At 44.2% G+C, this 23,200-nt stretch overlaps 1 protein-coding gene across 2 annotated transcripts in view; it reads left to right on the top strand.

Annotated features, from left to right (window-relative positions):
* The window catches only part of LOC102099701 (fibronectin type-III domain-containing protein 3a-like), a 38,709-nt gene extending 16,947 nt beyond the window's left edge, over nucleotides 1-21,762 (top strand). For both annotated transcript variants that reach the window (XM_014255358.2, XM_005526137.3), the window contains 24 exons: nucleotides 2,150-2,225; nucleotides 3,088-3,164; nucleotides 4,639-4,876; nucleotides 5,782-6,054; nucleotides 6,945-7,000; nucleotides 8,094-8,248; nucleotides 8,509-8,568; nucleotides 9,640-9,778; nucleotides 10,601-10,654; nucleotides 11,330-11,451; nucleotides 11,541-11,715; nucleotides 12,121-12,207; nucleotides 12,536-12,674; nucleotides 13,174-13,242; nucleotides 13,538-13,656; nucleotides 13,758-13,863; nucleotides 14,429-14,604; nucleotides 15,076-15,189; nucleotides 15,702-15,851; nucleotides 16,173-16,453; nucleotides 16,933-17,145; nucleotides 17,662-17,828; nucleotides 18,524-18,645; nucleotides 19,269-21,762. In XM_014255358.2, coding sequence (XP_014110833.1) covers nucleotides 2,150-2,225; nucleotides 3,088-3,164; nucleotides 4,639-4,876; nucleotides 5,782-6,054; nucleotides 6,945-7,000; nucleotides 8,094-8,248; nucleotides 8,509-8,568; nucleotides 9,640-9,778; nucleotides 10,601-10,654; nucleotides 11,330-11,451; nucleotides 11,541-11,715; nucleotides 12,121-12,207; nucleotides 12,536-12,674; nucleotides 13,174-13,242; nucleotides 13,538-13,656; nucleotides 13,758-13,863; nucleotides 14,429-14,604; nucleotides 15,076-15,189; nucleotides 15,702-15,851; nucleotides 16,173-16,453; nucleotides 16,933-17,145; nucleotides 17,662-17,828; nucleotides 18,524-18,645; nucleotides 19,269-19,586 — 3,486 coding nt within the window. In that variant the 3' untranslated portion in view covers nucleotides 19,587-21,762. The remainder of the gene's footprint in view (nucleotides 1-2,149; nucleotides 2,226-3,087; nucleotides 3,165-4,638; nucleotides 4,877-5,781; nucleotides 6,055-6,944; nucleotides 7,001-8,093; nucleotides 8,249-8,508; nucleotides 8,569-9,639; nucleotides 9,779-10,600; nucleotides 10,655-11,329; nucleotides 11,452-11,540; nucleotides 11,716-12,120; nucleotides 12,208-12,535; nucleotides 12,675-13,173; nucleotides 13,243-13,537; nucleotides 13,657-13,757; nucleotides 13,864-14,428; nucleotides 14,605-15,075; nucleotides 15,190-15,701; nucleotides 15,852-16,172; nucleotides 16,454-16,932; nucleotides 17,146-17,661; nucleotides 17,829-18,523; nucleotides 18,646-19,268) is intronic.
* Nucleotides 21,763-23,200: the final 1,438 nt, after the last annotated feature.

The following is a 23,200-nucleotide window of genomic DNA, read 5'->3' on the forward strand; positions in this document are numbered from 1 at the left end:
AGTTGTATTGTGGAGATGCATTTGAAGAGCAGATTTGAAGTTAAAATAGAATATTTTAGAGAGAGGCTCAACTTAGAATCTTTATTAATGCAGAGGTATTTTAATTATTTCTCTGCCAGTGCTGTGGAGGACAGTGCTAATACTTAATTATTGTGGAGTGATTTGTTTCTAGCAATCAAACCTGTGTGTTTGGCCAATTCCAGTTAATCCATTAGTTCCATTTCACTCAGAGCAAAAGTTGGAAGATTTCTGAAAGGCTTTCTGGATCTAAGAGTGTGTGAAAGAGGGATAAAACCAGAGCTGTGGCTGAACAGTTTTGGCTGTGCTGGTGCCACCAGCCCTGGAGAGGAGCTCAGGACACCTGGAGGCGTTGGCAGCTCCTGGGCTCAGCACTCCCCATGTCTCACTTGGCTCAACAATACTCCAGCTTCCTGGAAATTTTCCTTGTTGGAAGGTGGCTGGGACTGCATTTGCTTCATTAATTCCAGTGAGTCACTGCTCTAAGACATGGCCTGTGCATTCCTGGAATTCCAGGCTCCCAACTGCTGCTGCAGCCCTGTGATTGCAGCACTCGGATCCTTCCCTCAGTTTTCCTGAGCTGGTTCTGAGAGCTGCAGTTCATGGAAGCCTGTTCTGAAGTTGTGCCACCCTCAGAAGCTCTGAATCTCTCAAAACCATCCCTTTCTTGCCTCTGAGTTTTGCCCTCCAAGATGGGCCTTTTCCTGAGGTCAGTCCCTGCCTCTGGAATCCTGGATCCACAGCAAATCTTTTTCCTGTTTCTTGTGCTCTGGTAAATCCCCAGCCCATTATTGTCAGTTTTTGTTAAACAATTAACGCTACTTCTCTCCTTTTACCCCAAGAAATTTATTAGCATTGAAGTCATACATTCACTTGCATTCTGAAGTGACAAATCTGCATAAATTTCATTATTAATTCAAATTATGCCACTTCTAAAAGCATTCTCTGCCATCTCTCCCTCTCCTAGAACCATAATAAATACTACTGAGTGCCTAAATGGCCTTTTCAGGGATTTTGGTGCCTCACTTTTATCCAGAAACAAGCCATCCACCCAAAGTAATATTCTCCTGTACAAGGAGCATCAGTTCTCCCCTACAAGGGAGGTTATGAAAAATAAAATCAAAGATTAATACACCAATATGCAGAAGCTGCAAAACCAGCGTTAAAATAGCATTTATCATTTATCCTTGGAGTCTGTAGTGATGAGAGCAGTGAAACTGGTGCCTGGGGTGTTCAGGGAGCTCCAGCACTGGAAATGTAACAGCACAGAAAAATTCAATCATTAATGTCATGTGTAGCTCATTTTGCCAGGAATTAAATGACCAGGTGATTCCTTCTGGTCCCATCTACCTGCTACAAATGTCACTCCATGAACAATGCAAAAGTACTTTATAAAAATGGAATGGAAGATAATGATACTGATTTTCACAGCTGCTTTAACAAATACATTTTATTTCAATTTTTACATCAGCACCAGCTGTCACCAGGGTGGAATTTTAATTGTGCACCTGCAGTTCTTACCTGGCCAAACCCCACTTTTATTAAAGGATTAGCTGTAGAATACTATAGATGTTGCAGTAAAGTGAAGCTGCCAAAATTCCCCTGAGGCTGGGGCAGGATGAGGGGATGGTTTGGGATCCCAGCAGTGCCTGAGGAGTGATCCTGGCCCAGCTTCACTTGGATTTGTGTGCAGGAGGACATGGCCACGTCCTAAGGGACCTGCAGGGTGTCACTGGGGCCTGGATCCCTTCCACAGGGAAAACACACCTGGGCTCACAGGAGCTGCAGGGCAGAGGTGGTGGGAAAAGCCTGGAATGCAATGTGAATCTCAGGTCATTATTGCCTCAGTAAAAGCAGAAGCAGCAGTGTGAAATTTGAAATTAAAAGCTTATTTCCTGTGTATCAGGTGATGCACTTTTGTCAGTAACCATATTAAAAATACAAGGATTTTATGTCAAAGTAGGAAGAAATATTTTCATTCTACCCATCATTCTAACCATTTTCCTTTATGACTCCAAGGTTGCCAAAGCTCTGTTGTTGTTTGTCTCTAAAGAAAAGGGGTTTTCCCCCAGAGAATTTCTAAAATTTAAAAAGCCCCCAACCCCTCTCTTTTGTGTTTTGTTTCCTGCAGGTGATTCTTGTCCAGGTAAACCCAGGTGAAACATTTACAATTACAACTGAAGATGGACACATTCAGTGCATTCAAGGTAAAAGGAAAGCTCAAGTCCTGAATCCAAATATTTTTGTTCTAGGGTTATTCCACTGGGTTTTTTCTGGGATATCAGATGCATTTCCTGCACTGGAATAAATCAGATTTTTCAGTTTGTATCCAAGCACGAGTGAGGCAGCACTGGGAAGCTGCCAGGATTCCCTGCATCCTGCAGAATTTAATTTCCAAAAGATGTGTTTGCAGTGATCCTTGACTAAGTGCCTTCCCAGGATCTTTACACATCATTTCTATGGCACTTAATCCACAATAATTTAAAGAACTTTAACAGGCACTGGGACCTCCCTGTGCTGTGAGGTGGGGGAATCATTGCTCCACTCTGTGCCTGCAAATTCCCTTTATCCTTCTGGGTAAGTGACAGAAAATCCAAGTCAGGGCAAAATATCTCCTGTAAGTCAAGTTGAATTTATCAGTATTTCCATTTTTGGAGTATTTGTTACCATTTTACATGATAATTATATAAAATATGTCCATTCTGATTCCATTTCATCAAATGCCCTACAGGAATAATTCCTTTGAGCTTAACATAAAAAAATAATGTATTTAAAAATTTTTTTAAAGTTCCTACATCAGCTTTATCCCAACACCTGCATTTGCCATCATGAATACAGACTTTTAGCTGTCACAAATTAAGAGCTAAAATTATTTATACATATTTTTGTGCAATTGAAAAGACACAGTTGGCCCAAGCGTGGTGTTTGGGATAAAGCCAATAATCGAACAGAGAATGGGATGCAATTCCTGATGTTTCAGGCTCCAGGGTGAGCTCCCACCTTTGGAAAAGGGTGTCTCCAGATGGGAAAAGCCTTGGTTGTTAAAAAGTGGCCCCTTGTCCTCGCCAGGTCCAGCACATGTCCCTATGATGTCACCAAACGGTTCCATGCCGCCGATTTTTGTGCCTCCCGGTTACGTATCTCAGGTACATTTATTTCTCCTTCTCTTGCAGTGTGGTTTTTTGGGGAAATTTTTAATAATATTTTTATTATTTATTGGTGATTTTAGCCATGAAAAAATCTAATTTTTCCATTGAACTTACCAACTGTTTCACTTTATTGTGGGCTCTGTCCTCTCTGAGTAATGTCTGATCCTGTTTCCAGGAGTTTTTTAATCCTACTCCCAGCAGTTAAAGATACTTTTAATAACAAGGGCAGCTCTGAATTGACTGTCTGAGCTCCATGAACAGGATCCACATGTTTACTTTTCATCAGTCCTGTTTGCAGGGTGAAGCTGGGTCATGTGAACAGTCCCAACTGGCTGCAGGTTTTCTATTTTAATACAAAAAATTATCTGAGTTTTCAGTGCCCCTGTCTTTACCAGCCCTGATCTCCTGAAATTCCAGCACTGCTGGAGCAGAGTGTGGTGGTGATGCAAACACCAATTCCAGTGATTGTTTGGGAAATGAGCAGGGCTCTGGGCTTTCCCAGCTTTGCTTCCCAACTCCCATGGATTTTCCACTCCTGGGTGTTGTTCGGGTCAGACCTGCGTGTTGTTACCAGAGATACTCCCAGTTCCCAGTTTGATTTATTTCTAAATTAATGCATTTTAAAATGAAATAATTAAAACCGAATGTGGGAATGGAACTCGTGTTGTAGTAATGTTGAAAATCAGGAGTGTTGTGAGTAGGTTTGAAACCTGTGAGTTCTTGGGTTCTCCAGGCAGTTTCTTTTTGCACACAGCTGCATTTTGGGCTTCTTCTGCTCTTCAGCCCTGCAGACCTTGAGGAAAGATTCCCCCAGATAATTTCTGATCCCTGTGAAATGGATCCCTCAGTGCAAACAGTGGGCAAAGCCCTGGCAGCGCTGAGCTGCTCAGCCTGAAAACCACATTTATTTGTTCTGTGTTTGCTGTCACCTGAAACCAGCGGGGTTGGGTTGTTTTCCCTTGGTTGTTGTGACAGGGATTGACAAGTTGGAAAGCAGCTCTAAATCAGAGCTTGAGTTACCTGGACTGTTCTTGTTAGATGAGGTGATAACTTTGTGTTCCCAGTGTCTGGAGGAGCCCAGGGCTGGTTCTCTTGGATTCTGCCAAAGTGGAGTGAAATAATTCAGGAGTGAATAGGTTGTGGACAGGTTTGGATGGGGCTTGGAGCAGCCTGTTCTGTGGAAGGTGTCCCTGCCTATGGCAGGGCTGGGATGAGATGAAGTTTAAGATCTTTTTCTACCTAAACCATCCTGGGATTTTGTGATTGTTCAGAACTTTGGTGTGACTGACTGCCTCAAACTCCACTTTATCCCAGCAGTACCTTCCTGGTTTCCTTGGAATCCAGCCTGGTGTACAAACCCCTGCCTGTCAGATGCTGGGTGTGACCCAGAGCAGGGAAATTCCTTGTTAAATGTACAGTATTTGATGGGATTTTCTCTGGACTCACGGTTGATTTCCCTGTTTCCTGGCAGGTGGTGGAAGAAAACGGGGTTCGGCGAGTGGTGGTGGTGCCCCACTCGGGGGAATTCCATCCTTCCATGCATCCCCCTCCTCCTCCCCCTCCTCCCCACGTACCCCATTACATGCACCACCCCCATGCCCTGCTGCCACCCCCCCCTCACCCCGTGTTCCCCGCCGTGCCCGGCACAGGAGAGCTCCCACCTCAGTTCATGCACCAGCCCCCGCCACCACACGTGTTCCAGGAGCAAGGTGAGAGCCTGGGAATGCCCCAAATCCCGGCAGGGACAGCTGGCCCTGCCTCCCCCCTCATTCCCAGGGGTTCTGCTGTTAACTTAGAGCACCCCTGTGGGTCAGGTACTCACCACGTGCAAAGTTTGATTGCGTATCCTCTGAATTTTCTGTTGGAATTCTCTGTTTTCAAGGAATTATGCAAATTTTTACCTAAGAAATGTTATATTTTCCTTGCATCCCTGTTTGTTTTTTTTTTTAACTCCTTTCCCTAAAACTCTGCCCACTGAGTTTTGTCACAGCCTTGACATGAAGATTATTGAAAATGAACTTAATTTGATACATGAATTTTTTTATTTTTATTTTAGTCCAAATATGACTAAAAAGTGAAAAAAAACCCAAAAAATGTCATTATCTATAGTGGAGGGTGACATGCAGACCCACTCTAAAAACTCAATGAAGCAATAAATCAGTGAAGGACTAGGGCTATGTTGAATTAAACCAAGCTCTAATCCTTATTTTATAATCAAGACTTAAAACAGAAGTTACACTTAATAAAACTATTTGTTGTCTCTCAAGCATAAATTGGTAATTACATATTTTGGCTCACTCTAGGGTAAAACAGCATTCAGGCTGTGTTGGAAAAATTCAGTTTGGGTCCTAAATTTGCTTAATTTTTTTTAAAATGTGCCTATAGCAGGGAAGAAAGGCAGCTGTAAAGCAGGATCTGGGGCAGCTGAGAGGAGAAAGGCCCAAGAAATTCAGTTTTAAAAGACCCCAAAACTCCAAAATCCCTGCACTCCCAGACTGACAGAGCACATGGAAGTTCCAGGTTTTAGCTTGGTTTTAGTGATTTTTCCAGCTTCTAGATTCAGGTGTCAAATGAATTATTCAGAATAATGAAATCACTTCTCCCTTCTTTGCAGAACCTCGTTCCCATGGAAGGACAAACTTCATCCAGAGGGACGAGAGGAGTCTCAAAATGCAGGAACACCTCAAGAAGAGGCTAAAGGACAGACAAGCCAGTGGTCACACCAACAATAAACTGAACAGCACTCCCTCATCACCACATAAAGTCCTTAATTCTTCCAATGCCACAATTCCCAATGGGAATGGCAAGGGCCAGCAAGGGGCAGTTGGAGCACTAAAGCAGAAGCAGATAGGAAAAACAAAGGGCACTCCAGAGGCTGAGATGGGAGGTAGGTGGCATGGACAGGGGAAATCTCAATTATTTTCTTATTTTCTAAAAATTCATTGCAAAACAGGTTCTGAAAAAGCTGAATTTATAAATTTGTTTGGCTGTTCAGGATTAGAGGAAGCCTAAAATCCGTTATGGTTAGTTTTTTTTTCTCTAGGAATCATTGGAATATCAAATTTTTTCATTTGGTATTTATCAAAGGTCTTCAGGAAGATTTAATCTTAAACCTTTTTACTTCCCTGCCATTTCTAACCCAGGAAAGATCAATATTCTGATCTTGAATGTCTGAGGGTGACCCATAGTTACTTCTAGAACTTCTGGTGTCAGTGTTTGTGGTACTTTTTGGTTAGCCAGGAGTCACTTAAACCTTCAAGAAATATGAAAACTTGAGCAGTTGTAGAAGCTGTTGTTTAATTAGTTGTAATTTCAGCTTTTTAATACCGCATGATTACTAAAAACCTTGTGCAGTGTCATTGTCATTGCATTGCTTTGAGACAGTGTCAGGCTTCTTCCAAACTTGGGAATGTTTTGCCATAGAAATTCCTGGAAAACACATAAAGCAGAGATAAGATCTTATTGTCATTTTTTTTAACACCTCTCATTTTTGGAGGAGTGTTTTTGTGTTGTCAAAGAAAACCTATTTCTGCTCCATTAGGAAAATATCCCCTTTGTGCAGGATGTACTAAAAGGGTTTTTGTACCACTGTTGATTTTGGATAGTTGGTGTTTCTGCCCCTCACGCAGCCAAAACAAACAGGGGAAATGAACTTTGCACAATAAGAACCATTGTTCAAGTCCTGTTGAGGCCAACTCCATCTCGTGGTGGCCTTTTGGTAACAGCCTGGGTTTGCTCCCAGGCTTTGGGATAATCTGGTTTGTGTTTAAATTGCAGAATCTGACACAGAATCCAGGAAATGTGATACTCACTTGAGCATTGGCAAGCCAGTCGTAAGTATTAGCCTTAAAATCCCATTATTTTCTGTGCCTGTGCTTCCTATAAAATAACGTGTTTTATCAATCCCTTTTTCTTCATTCTTAATGGTTTGATTTTTTTAATAGAGAAGGTAAATACAGTTTAGTTGTCAGAGTTTATAGCTGGGAAAGGGCAACCATGCTGGAAATTCACTATTTCTCAGTGTGCCAGCCCGTAATCCCAGAATATTCCACTGTTGCAGTTTTCCAGGGTATGTGAGGGCTTTACCTTGCAAACCAGGGGCCTGCTAAACTCTTGGAAGTTTGTCTACTCTTGGAACCATTCTTTACTCAGCAGAGAGGATTTAGGAGTGTTGAGGATAAAATTTACACCAACAGATCCTCTTCTGATGTTCTATTGAGAAACTGGAGCAAATATTTGAGTATTTAGAGACTTGCTTAGGAAGGTGGAGTCTGGTGAGGGTAATTAAAATGTCTGTGTTTGATCTTGAGCAAGTTTAATGAGCTCTTCTCTGCATTATCCACACAGCAAACAGAGGTTGTGTTCCTTTGCACCAGCTTTTGAGGGGTTTTTTGGTCCTTTAGTACTTTTCCCCTGCTGCTTCTGACATCTGTGCTTTGAGCTACCACAGGGCTGTGTTGCCTTGGGCAGAGAGAATTTGGAGTGTGGGAATTAAGCAGCAAAAAAAAAAAACAGGCAAGAAATTTTGAGTTTTACAAACAAAGCCTGTGCTGTCCTTAGGATCAGTGGTTGAATATTGTGTGAGGGAGCTGTCAGAAAATGAGATGTCTGTGCCTAGTCTGATCCGGGGTCCTGCCCAAGACTCCCCAGTTAAACATTTGCTCCAAATGAGTGGTGGAAACATTGATGCAGGATTTTTCTCTTCCTGCCCCATTGTGGTGTTGGTTTGGTGTTGGAATGGAAAGACTTTAGAAATGAAAAGAGGAAATCATTGCAATCCAAAGAATGCCTCTATATTCCCACTCCAAAGGGAAACAATTCCTCCAGTGAGGAGCTTCCTAGGCCAATTAGCGACGCCATGTTATTGACTAATTAACCTTTTCTTGCAGAAAGCAAACTTACTTGCATTATTTATGCTTTTAATAGGTTTCTGATATACAAGCAAGATCAGCCGTTCTGTCCTGGAATCTCCCAGTTAGTTCACAGAATGGAGAGAGCCATAGTCATAGTCCAGCAGCATTTACATTTGAAGTAGCAATATCCAACAGTGGTAAAAATGGAAAATTTAAATCTGTCTATGTGTAAGTTTAGTTTCTTCCTTTAAGCACAATGTTTAAACCATTAACCAATCAGCAATCTCTCTATCAGGAGCTGTTTGTTGACTTGCAGACCTTCCTACTTCACATGAAATAAATTTTAAGTAATGTCACTAAAGAGTTATACATGGACAGTGGGAAACTTAAATGTGCACTACGTGGTTTTGCTTTTCAATGAGCTTTGAGCCCTGAGGTTTAAGGAAGAGCTGTAACTCTGCTTTCTGTTTGTTTTTGCCTTTTCACAGTGGGGAAGAATTAACAATTACACTTCCTGATCTCAGACCAGCCACTGATTATCATGCCAGGTATGCTGCTGGGAAGGAAATAATGCTTTGGGGGATGTGGGAATTCCAGGATTCTTGTGGCTTCATGGAAAAGGGGTGATACAAACAATTAAGGAATACTCTGAAAAAACCATGCTGTGGACATTTGGTTTGCTGTCTAAATCCCCACTTCTCTTCTAATTTCATTAAAATACCACCTCATTTTCTTCCCTACCACCTTCTCTGTCTCAGATTTCTGAGTTACAAACTTTAAATGATTCTCTGCTGGTATTTTTTTAGAACAACACTCTGTAGATTGTTGTAGGCTGAAGTCAGTGGTAAATGAGATAACTTAGTTTTTGAATTGGATCTGAAAGTCTGAGTTGTCAGCTTGATTTCCAGAGATGCTTGTCTGACCTGCAGCAGTGCAAACAGGGGAGTGGGAATGGGCTGGAATGGGCAGTGGGATGATCAGGAGTAAATGATCCTGACTGGAGGTGTTGGGCTGGCCAGGGAGAGAGCAGCTGGTGAAGCAATCCAGGGGAGCACTGGGAAGAGCCATACTCAGTGCTGGGGCACTGGAGCAAATGAGACCAAGGATTTCCCTGGAGCAAAGTCCTGCTTTGAAGCTGTGGGGAAGTTCTGAGTGTGGGAAATGCTGGGCCCAGCTCCACCTGCACAGTGGGTTATGTTTTCCACAGAAAGAGGCAGGGCTGCTGAAAACATGAAACAATTCCTATGAAAATTGTGATTTTTATGATTTAGCCTGTTTAGTGCCCATCCCCCTGCACAAGTGTTGGCTGTGTTTGAATTTTAAGGTGTTTCTAGCAAAAGGCTCTTTTCCAGTCAGGTATCCTGTTCATCTGAGAACACCTGCCATAGTTTTCATCCCCTGTCCCACAGGTATTTCAGCACTAAATATCTCCACTGTGACAGAGAGTAATGGCAGAGTAAATGAAGGGTGAGAAATGGGGGTTTGGGGTCAGCAGGTGAACCTCTCTGACCCCCACCCTGCAGCCACTGCTTGGGATGAAATCCCTGAAGCTGCCAGCTCTTCCCTTCAGTTTGCAGGTGCCAGTGCAACAGCCACATCATTAATTACCTTTTGTTTAGAGTTTCAGCTACCAGCAGTTCCATCAAAGAAACCATTTCAGAACTGGTGAGCTTCACCACAGAGAGTTGTGAGCCAGACTGTCCAGCTGCCCCAAAACTGATTAACAGAACCAAAAACAGCCTGAGCTTGCAGTGGAAGGTAAGAACCAAACCTGGGGCTGAGTGAAGGGGAGCAGAGCACTCTGCTGGATTCCTGTGCAGTGTATTTAAATTAGCTTTTTCAAGAATTCAACATGTGCTGTAAGTGTTGCCTTTTAAGTTGCTCAGAGAAGATTGATAATGAAATAATAATTTCCTTTCTCTTTTTTTTCAATATTTCCTGAGTTTCTTGCCTGCAGCTTTGGTGTGACAGAGTTGGTGGCAGGGCTCTTCTCTTCTGAACTGGCAGAGAGGAAAAAATGAATTTTTATTTATATAATCTTTGCTTGAGTTCTGGATGATAGATAAGACTTAATGTTTTATTCTGACCCATTCAGACTAAATTTCTTTGGATGGTTTTATAGATTCTCATTTTTAATCTGATTTGTGAATATAACAACTATCTGTGAAGGTTTATTGGTAGCTGTGTTTGCTTGGTTTTTGATGTTTTCCTTAGGACCATGTTGAAAAATGCTTCCAGCTAAATGACTTTAGTGAAATTTTTTGTAGAATCTGTGCTTGTAAGATGAAGTTCCCATTTCATGTGTCAGATGTTGCTTGTGTGAACCTTTTGATTGCACAGGCAGGTGGTGAGCACACAGTATAAGGCACAAGGAAAAGAGCTCTAAGAATATAATTTGTTTCATTTATAAAATAAAACAATTTATAAATTCTTATTCTAAACTATCAGAACTAAAAGAAGCAGCACAGCAGCCTTGTATTAAAAGGCAGTTGGAGTTCAATATTCAGTGTGTAATATTTATAAAACACATTTACAACCACTTGATTTTAACTCTTTTTTTTGTTGTTTCTTTATTTTCAGTCCTCAAATGACAATGGTTCCAAAATAACTAATTTTCTTTTAGAATGGGATGAGGTAAGAGCTTTTCTAGTACCAAAAAAAATTCATAATGACATCTGTAGAGCAATTACACTTAAAAATACCCTTTGCTTAGGTACAGCAGCTATTTTGGTACAACTGTCCTGACAATTTTAAAGCAACAAATGATCAGTGGGAAGGGACAGTGTAAAACTGCCTCATTTGTCATCCAGAGCATCAGTAATTCTTGTGTTCTCATGAAATGCATGAGCATTTGGCATCTTTGGGTCATGTCACAAAATTCCCTCAGCTCTTGAGCTCATCTTGCTGAGATGTAATGCAAAGGGATAAAAAATTTCCAGAATGTGTTTTGTTTTCAGCTCAATGGTTTATCACCATTTTGTCTAATCCACAGTACCAAAAGTAATCAGATATCTCAGTCTTAATGGGATTAATCACCAAGACTTCCCAGAGTGACCATCAGCAGACTCAGGATGACCATGATGCATTAAATTCTGCATTCTTGAGGCTCAGTAATTTATTTTTTAATTACTGTTAAATGAGTGAAATGACATTTCTCATGGAAGGTGTCCCTGCCAATGGAACGAGATGAGCTTTAATGTCTCTCCCAACCCAAACCAGTTTGAGATTCTGGGATTTAGGAAGATGTAGAGTGAGGAGGGTGACCTTGGCAGGAATCAGGGTGTGACTCTGGATCTCCCTGTGTTCCAGGGGAAGAATGGCCCCTTCAAGGAATGTTACTACGGGCACCTGAAGCAGTACAAGCTCACCAAACTCGCTCCCTCCACAAGATACTCCCTCAGACTGGCTGCTAAAAACGACATTGGAATGAGGTAACCAGGAGCCCAGGGACACCAAATGATGGATTTCCCCCTGGATTCCATCAGCTGCTGCTCACCCTTCTTCAAAATCTCCTCCCCAGTGGGTTCAGTGAGACGGTGACATTCGGCACAGCCGGGGTGGTGCCGCCGGCCCCGGCGCCGCCCGCGCTGCTGGAAGCAGGAGTGACCTGGATGGCCCTAGGATGGAGCCCTCCTGCAGGAGGGGCCTTGGATGACTCCCTCACCTACAGCCTGGACATGGAAGAAGAAGGTTCTGTAAGTGTTGGGCTTTGTGTGGCAACTTCCTTCATAGTGCTGAAATAAAAATGAACTATTTTTTACCTTCCGATAAATGGTTGGCAAGTATTGCATGGAGCTCATGTCAGAGAGAGAAAGCATTGCATGGAATTCATGGCAGAGAGAGAAAACATGGCATGGAATTCATGCCACAAGGTATTGCATGGAATTCATAGCACAGGGATCAAATATTGCATGGAGCTCATGATACAGTTGAAGTATTGTGTGGAATTCATGGCAGAGATAAAGTATTGTGTGCAATTTATGGCATAAAGTATTGTGTGTAATTCATGGCACAGCAGTGAAGTTTGAGATTAAAAAAATGTGATTTACCCACATTAAAAGTGAGTGACTCTGCTCATCCTTTTTTTCCCTCCTTGCCAGGGCTATGGATTCCAGCCCCAGTACAATGGAGATGAGCTCTCATGCACTTTAAGAAATCTGAGGAGGAGCACATCCTATAAGTTCAGGGTTTGTACCACAGTTTGTCCCTAATTTCACGTGCTTTCCTGGCTTTGGCATTTTCCAGCAAATTTTTCAGCTTTGTATGGAGACAGCAGGAATTCACCTGTTGTCCCAACAATTATCTGTTGTTAGAGCAAGTTTGGTGAAGTAATAATACAAATCAGGTTTTTTGCACCAGCTAATTTTGGTGTAAATAGTTGTCTTGATTTTAGTTGGGTTTTTAATAGAAGATTTTTTTTTAATCATCAGCATGTTTAATCCTCATGTATTATCAACATATATTACTGTCATTAAATAAACCATGTATCTTCTATTCTGTTCCCTTCTCCAACAGCTCTTTGCCTACAACAGTGAAGGAAAAAGCAGTCCCAGTGAGGTGGTGGAGCACAGCACCAAACCTGACAGACCTGGAGCTCCAAGTAAACCTGTTGTAAAGGGCAAGATCCATCCCCACAGTGTGAGAGTCATGTGGGGTAGGTGCCTTGGGGTGTTCCAGTGCTGCTGGGGTGTGGACAGCCTCTCTCTGATTAAATGAGGGGGAACTCAGGCTGATTATTTGTCTGCAGGTATTGTTGTTGCAGGAAAAACACTCAACATTACCCAAAAATGGTTTATTCTAGGGCTGTGGTACCACATTGGTGGTGTTCATTCATTTTTCAGAAGCAATGACTGCTGTGATAATACCCTCTGAGTTTTCTCTGATGTTTAAATAATTCTTCTGTTCACTTAAAAAATAAGAGCTGATACCTGAAATTGGGAGTTTTCCCAGTTACTCTTCCTGACACAATCATGATTAATAATAGGAGGAAAATTGCTCTGAAAAACATATTATGAATAATTAAGTACACTGGTTTCTCTTGCTAGTTGACTTTTTTGTTTGAATGAATATGAATATGTTCACTGGAAAAGCTGATAACAAAATAATGCCTTGATAATAAACCTTCTGTAACTTAAGGTGTTGATTTCTTTCAGAACCCCCCAAGGATAATGGAGGATCAGACATTTATAAATACTTTTTGGAAATCTCCGAGGCATCAGTTGGTAAGGAATCACCTTTGTGTACCAGTACAGTACTCAGCCTCCATCCCTGGAGGTATTTAATTCACATTTAGATGTGGGACATGGTTTAGACTTGGATTTTGGAGATGTTTTCCAGCTTAAATAATGCTTTACTCCAGCAGTCACTTCTGATTTCACACATGTGTGTTGTGTTGTACATGTTCTCTGTATAATTAATCATTTCAAATTTATTCTCTGGTTTGACTGCCTTAATAATTGTGTGAGAGAATTTTCAGGTGAGATTTTTGAAAGGGTAAAGTGCTTTTCCTTTCCTCAGGAGCGAGGTGGGAGCCCATTTACAGCGGAGCCCAGCGGGAACACGTCTGTGACCACCTCAGGCCTGGCACCTCCTACAGACTCCGGGTGTCCTGTGCCAGTAAAGGTGGGGAGAGCCAGGTGAGCAGCAGGAGGGGAAAGTGCTTCTGGAAACCATTTCTCTTCGTGTTTTAGCAAAATGCTTTGTGTCTGTTCTCTGCAATGATCTGTGTCCCTGGCAGGCCTCTGATGTCACGACTGTCACGACGGCGGCCGTTCCCCCTGGGCCCTGTCCTGCCCCAGCCCTGGTGGGCAAAGCCAAGCCCAAGGAAATCACTTTGCAGTGGGGTAAGCTCCAGAGTTGCATTGAAACACTGCTCTGATGTAAATCATCCAAATCAAAAATCTAGAGAACTCTTCAGGTGAAAAAAAAGTAAAAATAAAAATAAAGAGATGCTGCCCATGACCTTAGGGTTTTTCTTAAAACCCTAAACTTGGGGTGGGGTTTTTGGTTTGTTTTGTGGGAGTTTTTTTAAGAAGACCAAAGCTTCTGCCCACCTCTGGTAGGGTGGTACAGTGAGATTTAAGCAGACATAAATATTTTCCAGTAAGAAAGCTTCCTGTCTGCTCATGACTGACACCTGCTTGGCAATTTAAAAATCAACTCTTGTTTTCTTGCTGTTATCAGCAAAGGAGATAAGCAAAAATTAATGAAGATAACACTGTTTTGTGAAGAAAACAGAAAAAATACATGAAAAAACCCTGATGAAGGCCATCTTAAAGTAATTATCAGTACCTGGGGGGGAAAAGCAAGCTTCATGAAGTGTTTCTGCTCATATACATGACAAGAGCCTGCCCTAACTTAGGGAATTTAGAAATGAATAGGAAAATCCAATCTCTTTTTGTTTGCCAGGCCCCCCAGCTGTGGATGGAGGCTCTGAGATCACAGAGTATCTCCTGGAGATGGCCAGCTCGGAGCAGGAGGAGCGCAGGGTGGTTTATCAGGGCCCAGCAGCTGAGTTTGGAGTGACCAACCTGCTCCCAGGGAGAACCTACAGCTTCTGGCTCCGGGCAGGGAACAAAGTCGGGGTAACCACTGCACTCACCACATCTCACTGATTCACACAAGGGACAGCAGAGATGGTGCTGAGGGGATTTTGTAGCCTGTGCAGTCTGAACCTGTTGTTTGTGCCTTTGGAGATGTTGGGTGGGTTACCCCGAGCTCAGGCTCTACAGATGTTGTGTGGAGAGGGGTGTGTGCCAGCTGTGCCAGCTTGGGAAAAGTGTGGGATAAGCGTTGGTGGCATAAAAGTCTTTGTGAAACAGTCCCCGGCTGCTGCTGGAAGGCAGAGCCTGCCTGGGGGAGGGAGGAGTTACAAAACCCTGGGAGGAGCTGAGGTGTGGGAACAGGGGCCAAGTACCTGCAAGGAATCTGAAACTGAGCCCTGAACTCTGCTGTTTACTTCCCTGTCAAGTTAAAAACTGTTTGTTTGCTTCACTTGCACATCAGTTCTTGCCCTGGTGCTGTTGCTGTGTTCATACTGTGTTGTTTTCCTGCAGTTTGGCCCCCACTCTGAAAAGGCAGAGCTTTGCACTGCTCCAGGACCCCCTGAGCAGTGCTGTAAACCCCTGATAACCTGCAAAAGTGCAACTTGTGCTGTGGTTTCGTGGGAGGTAGGTGTTGATGGCTTCCAGTACCACCCAAATTAGTGTTTAGCTTTTAAAATTGTAGTGACACATTTATGATACAGAGAAATTAGAGAAATAGGATGTGTAGAGGTGGAATATTTTAATATTTTATGCCCATTTCTTTATACATATCTGTGTTGGATTTGTAAACTTTGGGAGTTATTAATTACAGTTTTAACTGGACAAATTGGGTGGCATTTAATCCTCCTCGTGGTGTGGTAATTAATATATAGTGAATTGAGTGGTAAGAGATTGTGAATTCAGTCAAAATTCTGGTGGAACTGTGGTAGTGTTACAGCCACATGTCACCTTTTAAGTTAAAATTCCTTGGAAGAGACCTAAGGTTTCAACCCCAGTGCTTCCAAAGGTTGGATTTGATGATCTTGGAGGTGTTTTCCAGCTTTTTCTGTGACTCTCACCCAGTGTCTCGGTGTAACCCTGGGTGCTGGGGGTGTGTAAGTGCAAGAGCTGAGCAGAATTTCTCCCTCACCTCACAGAGCCCTGCGTGCAACGGAGCAGAAATCACCGAGTACAGGCTGGACTGGGGCCAGGTGGAGGGGTCCATGCACATCATCTACACTGGCCCCTGCCAGAGCTATGAGGTCAAGGGGCTCACACCTGCAACCACCTATTACTGCAGAGTCCAGGTAGGAAAAGCCTTTTGGTGCCACTGAGCACTTGCAGTTTGGGGAGAAACTCCAGCTAGAGAGGAATAAAGTCATGTGCTGTCACCTGCTCATGCAATAGAGAAGGTAATTGGGAAAAACACTTCCCTTGTCCCGCAGTCCCTCCTCATTCCCTGAATCTGGAAAAGTTTAAATGCAGTGTGCTGTGAAATACCAGATGCTTTGCCCTGTTGACAAATTATTCAGGTGATTTTCCACTCTCTCCCATGTTGCTTTTAAGAACACACAGGAGGCTGTGAGAGCCATGAACAGAGTTGGTAACTCCTGTGTGGTGTCTTTCAGGCCGTGAACGTGGCTGGGGCGGGGCTGTTTGGGGACACGGGCATGGTGACCACGCCTCCATCAGTGCCCGCAGCCGTGGCCGTGCTCCACTTACTTGAAGAGGATCAGATGGAAATTTCCCCTCCTTTCTCCACGTGCCTTGCAATCCAGTGGGAAGAGCCCTGCTGCCACGGGGCAGAGATCACAGGGTACAACATCGAGTATGGAGAGAAGCAGCTGGTCACTGTGGGGAGAAACACGACCCATGTCCTTGAGAATCTGCTGCCTGACACCCTGTACAGGTAAGAATTATTCTGAAATCACATTTGTAGGATTTAAAAGTCCTTTGAGGGTAGTGTTTTAAATTTTTAGAGCAATTTTTCATGCAGCTTACAGACTGGCTAATTCACCCTGCAGCTCCAAAAAGACACTCCTAAAATTGTCATATCCAGACCAAGCATGATGTTGGCAGGAGTGAGGTCGTGGTTGGTGTTAAGGTTCATATTCTGTCTCAAAGCCAAGACTTTAAGGTTCCTGGGTTTAGAATTTTTCTCTGGGCTGCTCAGGTGTGTGGCCAGAAGAAGATGGATGGACAGGTAAGAGCAGAGCAGCGGTTCCTCTTACCTCAGTCTTGGTTAAGCTTGGAAAGCTGAGTTCAGATTTAATTTCTAACTGTATCTTAATTGCTTTACCGTTTGGAGTTACACTCTGTACCCCTTTTAACTCTTGCTTTGTTACCCAGCACTTTGCTGACCATGTGGCTGTTCTCTCCCATTCCCAGGATCAGGATACAGGCCATCAACAGCTTTGGAGTCGGTCCTTTCAGTCATTCCATGAAAGCCAAAACCAAACCACTACCTCCTGACCCTCCCCACCTGGAATGTGTGGTCTTCAGCTACCAGAGCCTTAAACTGAAATGGGGAGAAGGGCCCAGCAGAGCTTTAATTCCCAACCCTACTCAGTTCAACCTGCAGATGGAGGACAGGTTTGGCAGGTGAGACCATTAAGGATCTTGTGGTTTTACATGTCAAGTTTTTTAAGGTGTTTTATCTTATTCTCTGTTCTGTTTGCACCACTGAGTCATTTGGGCATCCCAGAGTTTGCCCTTTGGAAGTTTTGCGTCTCATCTTTCAACCAGAAATGCTGTCAAAGACTTGGACTTGTGCTGCTTGTAAACAGTAAATACAATTTAAAGAATAAATACCTTAGCACTGTCCTGTGCTGGCAGGGTTATTTCTGGACATTCAAAACAAAGTCTGGTCTGCATATAAGAAACAGGGGTTGGCCAGCTCTTCTTTAAATGGAAATTTCAATTTATTTTGGATATTCAAGGGTTGTTCTCTTGAGTCAGAGGAGTTGGGCCCTGCAGCCTCAGTGGGAAGAGGCCTGGGACACCCGGAATGCAGCATCACTTCTTTGTCCTTAACTCAAATCCGAGTGTTGCAGGTCTGACACTGCCCTACACGTTGGTGATTGCTGGGTAACCCTGTGTGTGTTCTGTGTCCCCCAGGTTTGTGACAGTCTATAATGGTCCCTGTCACACCTACAAGGTGCAGAGGCTCAGCGAGTCCACCACGTACCATTTCCGCATCCAGGCGTACAACGATGCTGGGGAAGGAGCCTTCTCGGAGGTCTGTGCTTTCACCACCACCAAGTCTCCACCTGCACCTCTCAAAGGTGAGCTGGCACTGCCCTGGCAACTGCTGCAAGCCCCTGATGGGTAGGATTGAATCCTACAGCTGACCCTCAGCCAGTCTTTGCAGGGACAGAGACACAAACTCGCTCTGAGGGGCTTTGTCTGGGTGTGAAAAAGGCTTTTTTTGTTGTCATCACCTCCTGCACTGCAGCTCCTCCAGCCCTGAACTGAGCATTCCCACCCTGGCTCAGCTGGAAAGGCATTTTGAAGGGTTATCTATCGAAGTTACAGCAGAGTGTAGGCGAGTGAGGGCACAGTTAATTCTTCTGACCTTCACTTTTTAACATGGGTGTGAAAGGTCGTCTTTGAAGTCACTGTGAAGGTCAGAGTGCTGAGCGCCTGAAGCAAAATTAATTAACTGAACCATAGTTAGAACATCATTTCAGCTCTGCACATGGACAGAAATGCTGGGTTCTGTAGTGACTTGAAAGTGCTACTCCTTTTTACAAACATGGGCTCATCCTGGCAGCTCAAAAAGACCAACAAGTGTAACCTACATGTAACAGTGATCATTTTTTAAGCTCATGTCATCAAAGAGAATAAAAAGAAAGAAGCAAATCTGAATTGCTTTAATTGCTGAATTGCATTGGAATGAGTTGCCTCTAGGCATGACAGCTGTACATTTGTAGAGACCATTGTTCTTCTTCTAACACACCAACAAATCACTATTTTCCAGCACCCAAAGTGATTCAACTGGAAGAAAACACTTTGGAAATCACATGGGAGCCTCTACAGCCGATGAAAGGAGATTCCATTGTTTACATCCTTCAACTTGCTGCTGGCAGAGAGTTTGATCAGGTACCTTTATTGCAGCATTGGGAATGTGAGGGATTTTTACTGGGAAAAATTATTACCAAAAAAAAGATGTGGATATTCCTTGTGGAAAGGTATCCCTGCCCAAGGCAGAGGGTGGAATGAGATGGGCTTTAAGGTCTCTTCTGACCCAAACTATGCTGTGATTCTATGATTTGAAGGTTTAAATTCTGTTTGGGGAGGTGACAGGTGACTGACTTCTCATTTCAGAAAGTGTGAAGTGGGTGGGCACTAGTTTGTCCTGTTCTCCCAACAATTCCTTTGGCTCTTGATTCTTAATCCTGATGGTCTGTGGTGCCACTGCCTCAGTTAATCAGAGAGTCTGCTTTGGTGGGGGAGCTTTAAGGAAGAAAATTCAGGATGATTTTTTTTTTTCTCCTTTCTGAGCCTCCCAGCCCAGGTGAGGCCTCAGTGTGGGGTTTGGCAGGAAATTCAATGAATTATGAATTATCCAGAGATCTAAGCTGGGATTTTATGAAACTGGGGAGAGGGAGGGCAGCTCCAGGCTGTGCCCAGCACTGCACACACCCCTGGGGCAGGACAGGCACTTGCAGGTGCTGCTGCTGAGCGAGGTGCTCCTGACTGAAGCGGCTCCTGTCTCCTGCCAGGTGTACAAGGGCCCCGAGCCGTGCTTCCGGCTGCCGGCCGCGCAGACGAACTGTGAGTACCGCGCGCGCGTCTGCGCCGGCCGCCAGTGCCACGACCTGCCGGGCTGCCCGGAGCTCTACGGCCCCTACAGCCCCAGCAGCGTGTTCTGCTGCCAGCGCCGGGAGCCGGGCCCCGCCGCAGCCCCGGCCGGCGCCGAGCTGGCGCAGAGCGGCAAGCGGCTGCGCGAGGAGCGCGTCATCGCCGTCGCGCTGCTCTGCGGCTTCGCCGTGGTCGCCATCCTCTTCGCCGTGGTCATCCAGTACTTCGTCATCAAGTAGGGCAGAGCTGGCCCCGCTCAGCTGTCTGTACAGAGCTCTCTGGGGTATTTATGGGTAGTTCAATGAAATCCTAGCTGGGAACCCCTCGCTCCGTGCGTTCCCGCTCCTGCTGCTGGGGCTGGCTCGGCAGATCCTTTCCAAATGCTGGACACTGATTTCCTGTAGAAAGGGTGATCCTGGGGCCTCTGCAATCAGGGTGAGCTGTTAGAGAACAGCAATCAGCTGCCTTACGGTGCACACTGGGGGGGTGTGCACGCTCCTCCTCTCTCCCCATCCCAGCCAGTTGGAGAGGGAAGGCATTCCTAGAACAGTCCTTTCCCAGCACCACCAGAGCAGCGGGAGGCGATGGCTGTTCCATCAGGTTTTGCTGTAGTTTGATATCCATGAAATCCAGCAGCACAAGTGCTTGAGCTTAGAGCAGAACTGCAGAGCCTACTAGAGCATACCACATTTACTAGACTGTAGAAGGAAAGCAGAATATTGACTTAGTGATATTACTACTTTACAGTTATTTTAATACTTGGGATTCAGTAATAATCATTTCAAGTGTTGGAGTAGAGGGTGCCAGGGTTTTTTAGGGTTTTAATCCAAACCAATGCCAGCAGGACGCGGCGCTCGGCCGGGATGCCCAGGAAAGGCTCTGCCCGGAATGTTCCTACTGTCCTGAGCAGCTTTGGCCCAATCCACATTTCACTCTCAGTGCCTGAGAGAAAAGTAATTCCCTGTGCAGCGTGCTCAGAACAGCACAGGAGTTGTCTTTAAGGAGAAAGAGTGCATTTATGATAAATGTTACACTATTTGGCTCAAACTGAGCAAATGTTTTTGTACTATTATTAACCTAAAAAATAAAAGTTCAGCCTGCTTTGGGTGCCCTTCTAACTTAACCCCAACGAGCAAATTGTACGTGAGAGAACTCTTTTTAGCTAACGTTTATACAATGTTTTAAACTTGCTATCCCAGTGGTAGCAGCTTCACATTCCATGGTTTTCCTGTTGGGAATGTTCAGCCTGCTATGAACTTGTCTGAAACTCGTCCTGGTCGGCTGGGGGATATTTTTGTGGACACTGTGCACTACATTTGACTGTTGTGTTCCATCTGCTTGTGAATCCCTGAGGAGGAGCCTGACAGCTCCTGGCTCCATTAGATCAAAGCTTTTGAAAGCTGGAATTCACAAATTTCAAAGGTTTCAGGATGGGTCTTGCCAGCAGCATTTGGAACATGCCACAGAATAGTAGATTTAGGGTATTTTGCAAAGTCTGTGGCTCCACTTTGGCCATCAGAGCGATGCACTTGTGGGTGGGAGGGTGGATGTGACAGAGCTACAGGCGATGTGTTTCCAGTAATTAATTAATCAATCACTTTTAAGGGTCTTTCTCCTACAGCAGTTGAGGAATAACGTTGTGTTAGAGTTTGAGGCATTGTGTTGTATTTCAGATGTGGAAAACCTAAATTATGACCTAGTATCACTTAATCCTCTTCACAGTAGATTGATGGTGCAATCTGAAATTAATCTTTTCAAAACGTACTCTTCATTTTTGTACTCTATTTATTTTGATTAAAAGTCCTGGAAAGAAACAAAAATGTATGTTTGAATGTATTGTTCTACTTGTAGCAGAACTTTAAGTTAATCATTTATTATATCATAGAAATCTCTCCCTGCAGTGTCAGAGTTTTATACAGATATTAGTCTCTAGTTTGCAGAAGAGTTTACAATCTGTCTTTATTTTCCTCATAGTCTCCCTTTAGCAGATAAACTGCCTGCAGCAAATCTCCGTTGCCAAAGGGTTCTTTCTTAACTCCTTAGAACCAGCTTGTAGAGGTTTATTTGGCAATAATAATCCTGAAACTAGGATGGCAGAGTAAATACTAACAGGTCACCACTGCTAAAAAATGAAATTGAATCCTTTTGTAGTTGCCGCAAAATGCTCATATTTCCAGAAAATATCCAGGATTTATACTGCAATACAGATTTTCCATCAGCTGTTGTCCATTCCAGAAGGATGTACCCTCGTGGCATTAATGTATTTTAGGCATCTTCAGTTTTCTTGTGTTGTCATTTTTGAGGTATCTCAAACGTATGTTAAAGCTGCCATGCATTGTATTACTAAATTGTAACTATCAAATAGATAATATATTTAATACAGCCAATAAATAATACAAATGTATTCAGATTTGACTCCGAGCTCCTGTGCTTTTGTGGGATTTAGTCTCACTTGTGTCATGTGTAATTTAAGGGAAGGGAACACGCTCAGTTGTCATCAAGAGCTGAATTTACTTGGGACCCTTGGAATATCACTTCCATTTCTCCTCACTCTGCAGGAAGAACCTGCAGTTCCCAGGTGAGGTAGAGCAGTTCTTTGATACTGAAAATTGAATCATTTGTGGCTGATTACAAATTTTCCATCATTTTGTGTTGACTCACGGCCTTTCCCCCTTGAGCTCTTCCCCAGCATTTGCTGCTGAGTGTGGAATTTCTCCTGACGGTGCCTTAATGATCTGATGAAGGTAAGATGGGAAAGGCTTTCTTTGACCATCGTTACCAAAGAGACAGCTGGACACGTAGCCTGGATAAATGTAGCACTTCAGGGATGAGGAGCTGGAAGACCCTGGGGTGGAGGAGGCAGGGGGAGTGGTGGCCAGTGAGGGAATCCTGAGGGAAGGCTCTGGGAAGCTGGAAGCACAGGGCCAAAGGGAGCAGGGACGCCCAGAAGCAGGATGTGTCCTGCCACAGTCCTCAGAATTCCTCCAGAACCTGGGAATGGGGCTCTAGCAGAAGTGAGACAGGTATCGTCTGTAAAACAAACCTCCTCCCCCTCCTTGGAGCTCTTTGCAGTTCTCCCAAGGACTACTCAAAAGCCAAAGTTTTGTGGAGCCAAATAGTGTGGGATTGGTGCTGGAAAGGTCAGAGCTGAGCACAGGCACTGCATTGTCCAGAAAATCCCAGATCTGACGTTAAGGAGATTCCTGCTGCCCTTTCCAAGAGGCAGAAGCTCTGGCTGGGGTTGTTCTTGCAGATTTGGACACCTCCCAACAAGAAAGGCTGTCCTTGTGCCAGGGCTCTGCATGGCTGTGCCCTGAACACTTCAACAATTCTTGTCCGGGAAGGAATTCCCAGTGAAATTTCATAGAATTGTGGAATGGGTTGGGTCGGGACAGACCTTAAAGCTTACCTTGTTCTCTGTCAGACAGGGACACCTTCCCCTATCCCAGGTTGCACCAAATCCCTTCGATCCTGGCCTTGAACACTTCCAGGGATTTAAAATTTATGGGATTTAAATCCTGCACCCTGAGCAGAGCCACGTGCCCAGGCTCTGCTCCTGATTTCTCCAACAGATGATTCCCAGCTGGCCAGCAGCTGCCTGGGATGAATGACCCGCGGCAGACGGAGGAGTCGGCGCCGGGCCAGGACATGCCATGACCCCATTTCCTGTTTTCTGACGCTGAAAACAGCCCCAGTGTCTGAGCAGAGGGGAAGGGTGGCTGCTCTTCCATTGGGTCAGCATGTGGTGTCCATGGAATGTGTCTTTCTGCATTTATCCTGGAGAAAAGGAAGCTCAGGGGGCCCTTCTGGCTCTGCACAAGTCCCTGACAGGAGGGGACAGCCGGGGGGATCG

Source organism: Pseudopodoces humilis, chromosome 15 (assembly GCF_049639895.1).
Source record: "Pseudopodoces humilis isolate 2021_Gansu_Grassland_sample_001 chromosome 15, ASM4963989v1, whole genome shotgun sequence".
NCBI classification, from domain to species: Eukaryota; Metazoa; Chordata; class Aves; order Passeriformes; family Paridae; genus Pseudopodoces; species Pseudopodoces humilis.